The sequence below is a fragment of the Silurus meridionalis genome, chromosome 13, assembly GCF_014805685.1.
Source record: "Silurus meridionalis isolate SWU-2019-XX chromosome 13, ASM1480568v1, whole genome shotgun sequence".
NCBI classification, from domain to species: domain Eukaryota; kingdom Metazoa; phylum Chordata; class Actinopteri; order Siluriformes; family Siluridae; genus Silurus; species Silurus meridionalis.
Window position 1 is genome coordinate 28,874,712 of NC_060896.1, and position 8,065 is coordinate 28,882,776.

An 8,065-nucleotide genomic window follows, 5' to 3' on the forward strand; every position below is an offset into this window, starting at 1 on the left:
GACCTCAACCGTACTGTAATGCTGTGGCGAGACCTTATAAGAGCGCAGCATAAATACATTCCCACAAACCTCAACGAACTGAAGCAATGCTGTAAATAAAAGTGAGTCAGAATTTCTCCACTCTGATGTGAGAGACATGAAATCATCCAGAACACCAAAACTTGATGTTATTGCTGCTAAAGATGATTCTACACGCAACTGAATCAGAAGGTGTACTTAGTTTTTCACACAACTTCACCATTTCAGGTTTTATTTCTGTAAAATGAATAATGAGGTTGTTTTTACACAATTATAAGACCTGATAAGGACCAGTTGATTATTATGCTTTCTTTTTCACAGGACTATAAACACAAATATATAAATACATACTGTACATTTACAAAATAAAAATAAAAAAATCTTTTCATTCAGAAGAGCAGCAAACTCCCACAAACCCCAAAACACTTTCCTTTATTTCTTTTCTTTTCTTTCTCCTCCGTTTGAAAGTTTAGAAATAAAGTTTGATTAAAACCAGACAATTTTACTGTTTTTTTTAAGTTATTAAAAAAATGCAATAAAAAATAAACCAGATGTACAAAGCTTTTACTCCAAAACAGGCTTTAAATTAAAATTAAATGTATTTTATATATAGAAACATATAAACACAAATATAATACACAGTGTTTATATGGCTGGATCAGATTGTTTTGTATTCAGATGGACTCTGGAACTGTTTTCTGGTATTTTTGTTTTAAATTTACAGTATTTTAGAGAACAAATATACATCGATCACAATGTACAAATCACTGGCCTTTTTATTTATATAAATATATAAATAAAATCAAGGTATTTAAAGGTATTTGATTAAAGAAATGTCTCCTGTGTAACAAGTTCAGATGAAGTCATTAATAATTGAATTGAAACTAAAAGGCACTTTGAAGCTGAAAAGGTTTCCTGAGATTTCCTGGTACATTTGAATGTAAAAACAATCCCTGAATCCTGAATCCTGCATCACATGGTGAATATCAGGCTTCTCCATTACCCCGTCCTCAGAACACTCAGGAAACAACGAAATACACTAATCCTAACAGACGATGTGTTCACACCCCAAACCAGACAAAACACCCGGTGTCGCCAAAAGTATTGGGACACCTGCCTTTTCCAGACTAATGATTTATTTCCCAAACCATCAAAGGCACACAGGTCTACAGGAAGTCTTTGGTAGCATGGAATTTTCCCTTCCCTCAAACAGGAGACGCAAACCTGTTCCAGCATGACGATGCCCCTGTGCTCAAAGCCATGGAAAGCCAAGATCTGCTTTCCATGATTTAGTGTGGAGGATCTCCTGCTATAGAGCTCCAACTCTATTTAACACTTTTGGGATGAATGTGAACGCTGACTGAACCCCAGGAACCTTCTCACCTTCATCACTACCTGACTTTACTAACACACTCGTAGCTGAATGAATCTCCACAAAATCTTCACTATATCTAGTGGAACATCTTCCCAGAAGAGTGGAGATAATTACTGTATAGTAAAGGTCTGATCTTACACCCATGTTACACAATGCAAAAAAACGTGCACAAACAAGTTACCTGGGAAAGTTATGTGTATTCAGAGTCGGGTTCTGTAGAAGTAAGTCAATAAAATATCATCATGGTTTGTGTTCTCCGATGTTCTCAGAGTGTGTGTGAAGGATAAACTGTCCACACAACACTTACAGAGAAACATCAACTAGTTAAAGTTAAACGACATCTCGGACACACCCCTTTTTTGTTTTTAGACAAACTCCGCCCTCACGTGTGTACCGCTGATGACTTTGGTATAAAATTCTCACTCATGTTCAGCTCACGGGCTGTAAAAACTGTTAAACATTAATTAAAATAATCCGAGTGTGTGACATCCTGAGAACTTCACCAGCACCTATAAAGAGTCAGTGATAACCAGTGAGGAACAACCAATCAAACCTCAGTATTGTCTCATAGCTCCACCCACATAAGGGAGCACCACGCCTGCAGTCAAACAGGGCAAAGGTGAGGGTGATGGAGGTTTAAGTGCCATAACCAGTGTCATTTCTGAAGATGTTGGGTTGCCAGATCTACGTTCTGCGTAGTGTTTTGCGATTCCACATGCCCCGTCTGGAGTGATGGTAGTGGAAGAAGTTCCTCAGGTGGAGACGCTCCACCTCCAGCCCTGCCTCTATGATCCTACAACCGCAAGAGCAGAAACATCACATCTCTTATGTAAATACTCATATCCCCCCTCGACACACACACACACACACACACACACACACACACACACACACACACACACACACACACTGATAGACGCACTTTCCCAACCCTTTAACTGACACGCTTTACTGATTTACTGGCTCTGTATCAAGTTACGAGGTCATTAAAGTTTATCACAGCGTAACATCTCACCTGTCCAGGAGTTCCCAGTCCTCTCCTCCCCAGCGGTTCTTGAATTCTTTGGTGTTCATGCCTCCTACAGCGTTCAGGTCTGATTTATAAATACCCAGCAAACCAAAACCGTTCACCTCCCAGTAACCTGCACACCACAAGCACATGACTGTAAATCCACACTGGAGACTGGAAGAAGAGTCCGAGTCCAAACAGAGAACAGAACAGATTCCCAACAGAGTTAGAAAAAAGAGTAGAGTCACAGCAGAGTCAGAGTCAAGAGCCGAGGTGGAGTCAAAGCAAAACAGAGTCAGAGGAGAGAGTAGAGTAAGATCAAAGTCAGAGATCAAAGTCAGAGATCAAAGTCAGTGGAGAGACTGAGAAGAGAACAGTCAGAGAAGAAAAGAGTGAGAGATCATGATCAGAATTCAGAGATCAGTCAAAGAAAAAGAATCAAACATCAGAGTCTGACAAGAAAAGAGTCAGACTTCAAAGTCAAAGATTGTGATGTTACACAGAAAACAAATGAAGGAATCTGGCCACATTAGGAACAGACTCAAAATGTGTGTGTGTGTGTGTGTGTGTGTGTGTACCGTCGGGTTCCTGAGGCGTCGCTCCACAGTTAAGCCTCATCACTAAAGGAGCGAAGGCCATGTGTCCCTCAACACAGTGTTTCCTCACCGAGTCAAAGAACCCCAGCGGGAAGTGGAGGTGAAGGTCACACAGAAACACAATGCTGTGATTATTCTGGAGAAGAAAAAAACACCATATATTCATGTTACACTCCATCCAGCTCCTGGGGACATCACTTGGACATCACACTCTGTGGAAGACCTGTAGAGGGTATTGTGTTCTCAGAGTGAAGTCCAGGAGGAACTGATGATGGGACTAAAATGTAACATGGGTTGGATTTGGTGGAAGATCTTCCTGCTTTAGAGCTTCAACCCTATTGAACACCTTTGAGATGAATGTGAGCACTGAATGCACCCCAGGAACCTTCTCACCTACATCACTACCTGACTTTACTAACACCCTTATAACTGAATGAATCTCCACAAAATCTCCACAAATTCTATAGGAACATATTCACAGAAGAGTGGAGCTTGTTGTAAGACTAAATGTAAAATTAAGTGTTTGAAAAGAAGCAGATGCCAATCTTAAGGTCGTACAGTGTATATGTATTTAATGGCGTTATAGCAGCAATAAACGCTTGTGTTTACTAGAGTGTGTGTGTGTGTGTGTGTGTGTGTGAAACTTACAGCGATAAGGTCGATTCCAGCCTGAAGACCTGCTGATCTTTCAAAGTTCCCTGTCAGTCTTAAATACTGAGACCTGAGACACACACACACACACACACACACACACACACACACACACACACACACACACACACACACACACACACACACACACACAAACAGGCTTTGTGGCTGTTCAGTGTGTAAAAAATATTTGCATTGTATAAACAGACGGGATGCGTGTGTGTGTGTGTGTGTGTGTGTACTTGGGAAGACGAGAATTCTTCAGCACTTGTTCTACATCCATGTCAGTGCTGGAAAAATCAACAATGATGATGTTGATGTTTTCGTCTCCTGTGCCACGGTAAAGCTCCTCCATGTCCACAATGAACTTCTGCACCCAACGAGCCTGGTTCTTCACTTCATATATAAATATAAACACACACACAGCGCACACACACACACAATGTAGACACAGTAAGGTCTCTTATGGTTCAGGAAAACAGACATAAAAGTGTGTGTGTGTGTGTGTGTGTGTGTGTGTGTGTGTGTGTGTGAGAGAGAGAGACCTGGTACGATAATGTGTATAGTAGCGTCAGGGTTCCACAGGAAGTTATGTGGGTTACACAGAAGCACGTCGAAGTTCACACTCGGGCGCTGGATGCTTTTAAACTGCAGCACGTAGACGTAATGAACGAGACGAACTCGAGCTCCTGATTCCTCCATCAGCTCCAACTCCAGAAGATAACGACTGCCCCGTCTCTCATCCTCCCTCTTCTCTACATTCACCACACGCTGCAGAGAGAACTTACTGCGCACACACACACACACGTTTTACATTTCCTTTATAATATTTTCTATATTCATTACCTATAGTATATATTGTAAATTTGTTTTACAAACACTGTAAAAGACATTTTTAAATGTGATTATTTTAATAATTAAAAATAAATCATTATGGGAGAATTAATAACAGGAGGTTGAATTATAATATGCGATTACTTTTGGAAAGAAAAAAAAAGAAAAAGAATAAATTATAAAGAATTTAAATATTCACCATTTATGTATACATTTAAACAAAAATATGTGTATGTTACAGTATATCTCATTTATAGAAATTGCACAATTGTACAAATGAGTTATTTAAATCTGTCTGTCAATAAATAATAAACATTAATGAAAATAATTATATTTTCTGTACAATACCGCGGATATTTCAGCTGGAGTTTCTCCATAAAAGCTTGCACCAAAGCCGTCACTTCTGATTGGCTGATCAGCAAATTCCCGCTCACGTTACAGTTCAGGTCGATCCAATCCGTCCTCATCGTCTGAAAGTCTGTCTGACTGACTTGAAATGTCTGATCCCATCTGATCTCAGGGTCGTACGTATCCCTAAAGTCCCCGCCCTCCATGTCCGAGTCTCCATACACCATCCAGACTTCTGCCTCGTCCTTGATAAGTTCTTCACGAGTTTTGGCCACACCTTCATTACCCAAGGCTCCGCCTCTCTGCAGTGTTGAAGTGTTGTTGTATTTAGTGTTCTGATGAATGTTATGTTCTATAATGCCTTGAGAACGCTTCTGATTGATGAGATCACCAGGCTGATGGTTCTCGAACCTCGATGCAGAAATTTTCCTCGTGTTGTTTTTCATTTTGTTAATAATATCCGTTTTTTCTCCTGACCTTTGATCCTGGAGTGGAGCTTTATCTTCTACCATCACATGATTCACCTGAACAACACGTTTGTTGATTCCTTTCTGATTTATAATGACATCCATCCATCCAACATGTTTCTCATCACCTATTTTGTTTTGTCTCTGCTGTTTATACTGGTTTCTGTCGGCCATTTTGTTTTGTTTCTGATTATATTGATTATTTTCCCTCATTTTGTTTTTGTTTTGTTTATTTTGGTTCTCATTCACCAGTTTGTTTTGGTTGTGGAGTTTAAATTGATTATTTTCCACCGTTTTGTTTTGTTTTTGCTGATTATATTGGTTCTTGTCAGTCGTTTTGTTTCGTCTCTGATGATTATCATCATAGTTTCCAGCTGCCATTTTATTTGGTCTTCCCTGATTATACTGGTTCTCATCTGCCATTTTGTTTTGGTTCTGGAGCTTGTATTGGTTCTCTCTCTCTGATACAGAGACATTATCTGCTGCCTGGATCTCCTGCTGCACCGTCTCAATTCCTTTCACATACTGTCTATTCGTCCTCCTTCTTCTACTCGATCTCTTTCTGCTTAGTGAGTTAGCGAAGAGTTTCCTTCCTTGGTGCTGTATGGAATCATCACGGTAGTCAAAATCCTCCTCATATGGTGTCTCCTTGTCCTGTCCGGCTCGGCCCATCACTCTGAAGTCCTTCCATCCTTCCCCATAATCACCTGCAGGAAAATGAGGGACACTGAACTTTACCAATCAAATATTACAAGCTTATTACAAAACACTAATGTTACAGGAGACGTGATTGTCTCACTCTCGTCTCGCTTCACTCTAACAGCAGCTAATGAATATTCATGAGCGCTGTTTTTTTTTTTTTGATATGTACCATTGTTTCTGAAGGCTGCCTCTTTCTCCTGAGGTTGGTCCAGTCTCATGTATTGTGACAAGCCGTACCTGTAAAAACCATCAGATTCATTACCATAATCAAAACTTCTGAAACACACGGCAGTTTGAATCTATTATTATTAGCAGTATCATTAATAAACATAACAATGATACTATATTAAAGTAAATATTAGAAAATTATACAGAACATTAAAAAAATGTTTTGAAATAGATTTTTTAAATGGTGTGTGTGTGTGTGTGTGTGTGTGTGTGTGTTTACATCTCCAAATAGTACGGTTTCATCTGGTAGAAACACGTGTTCTCACTCTCCATGTGTGTAAGCCGTGTACAGTCGTTGGGGTAAACGTAAGTCATGCGAACCTGCAAAAGACAAAAAATTTGTTATTTAGATCAGTTGAATAATTCAGTTACAACTGTTTGTGTGTGTGTGTGTGTGTGTGTGTGTGTGTGTGTGTGTGTGTGTGTGTGTGAACTCACAAACTGCAGACCCTGATATCGGCCGACCTGCCTGCCCTTCAGTGTGTAACTGGGTCTATAGGAACATTCCGGTAACACACCCCGTAATCTGGCCCTGTCTAATAAAGGCACTACAAACACACACCCACACATACCCACACACACCCACACACACCCACACACACCCACACACACCCACACACACCCACACCCACACACACCCACACACACCCACACACAAAAACATTTAGTTTTATCATACATACTTTACACTGTGTGCTGTGTGGGAGGGGTTTGTGTGATGATGTAATGTAATGGGAGGGGTTTGGGTGATGGTGTAATATAATGGGAGGGGTTTGTGTGATGATGTAATGTAATGGGAGGGGTTTGGGTGATGATGCAATGTAATGGGAGGGGTTTGTGTGATGATGTAATGTAATGGGAGGGGTTTGGGTGATGATGCAATGTAATGGGAGGGGTTTGTGTGATGATGTAATGTAATGGGAGGGGTTTGGGTGATGATGTATTGTAATGGGAGGGGTTTGGGTGATGATGTAATGTAATAGGAGGAGTTTAAGTTTGTAGTTTATTTAATGAATATGCAATTTATATTTGATGATGATGATATTTGTGTGTGTGTGTGTGTGTGTGTGTGTGTGTGTGTGTGTGTGTGTGTGTGTGTGTGTACACAATGGACTTCTCACCTTTAAAAAAGTGTCACGAAGGTCTTCTCTCAGCATCTCTGCCCCGTGTTCTGGAGCTTGTGCTTTTTTCAGAGGCAGAACTTCATGACTTGCAGCTGTCTGAGGAATGTGACTGACATCACTCATCTTCAGAGAGGACTCAACTAACACACACACACACACACACACACACACACACACACACACACACACACATACACACATACACACATACACACATACACACATACACGTACATATAGACAGAGACATGTCCATTAAAGGCTGGCCTTAAATGTAACCATAAACATGTGCTTATGGTCTTTAAAGTGACGATCAAATAAGCAAACAGTAAATAAAAACATTTCATTTTATTCAATCAAGATCATGTAATAAATATTCTGTTTCTCAGGCATTCTTCAGCCCTTCATCTTCACACATTCTGCTAAAATAATATGATGTGCTGGATCATGTGCTATCTAATGAGCTGCTGATATTTTCCCTGCTGTTCATTTTTTATATAAAAGCAAAAACTTTTTACCCAAGAAATATCTGGCAACCTCAATAACCTGAAAGAGGCTGTTTTTCAAACACTAACAAAAAGGTGTTAAAAATAAATACATTTATCAAATGAAAAAATAAATAAAACCATAAATCGTTTAAAAAACTGATTATTCAGACTGAACATTCAGAAGCTCCGCTCTGAACCACTGAGACAGCCGTAAGCAGATCCTTCA

The 8,065-nt window shown here is 39.9% G+C and overlaps 1 protein-coding gene across 1 annotated transcript in view; it reads right to left on the reverse strand.

The window, feature by feature from the left end:
* Window positions 1-1,375: 1,375 nt before the first annotated feature.
* Window positions 1,376-8,065, reverse strand: part of b4galnt3b (beta-1,4-N-acetyl-galactosaminyl transferase 3b) — a 19,455-nt gene continuing 12,765 nt past the window's right edge. Inside the window, exons 10-20 of the mRNA XM_046864727.1 lie at window positions 7,343-7,492; window positions 6,667-6,776; window positions 6,449-6,549; window positions 6,170-6,237; window positions 4,832-6,005; window positions 4,195-4,436; window positions 3,892-4,045; window positions 3,647-3,719; window positions 2,981-3,134; window positions 2,409-2,535; window positions 1,376-2,186 (exon numbers count right to left, since the gene is read on the reverse strand). Of these exons, the coding sequence (XP_046720683.1) occupies window positions 2,078-2,186; window positions 2,409-2,535; window positions 2,981-3,134; window positions 3,647-3,719; window positions 3,892-4,045; window positions 4,195-4,436; window positions 4,832-6,005; window positions 6,170-6,237; window positions 6,449-6,549; window positions 6,667-6,776; window positions 7,343-7,492 (2,462 nt within the window). The 3' untranslated portion in view covers window positions 1,376-2,077. The remainder of the gene's footprint in view (window positions 2,187-2,408; window positions 2,536-2,980; window positions 3,135-3,646; window positions 3,720-3,891; window positions 4,046-4,194; window positions 4,437-4,831; window positions 6,006-6,169; window positions 6,238-6,448; window positions 6,550-6,666; window positions 6,777-7,342; window positions 7,493-8,065) is intronic.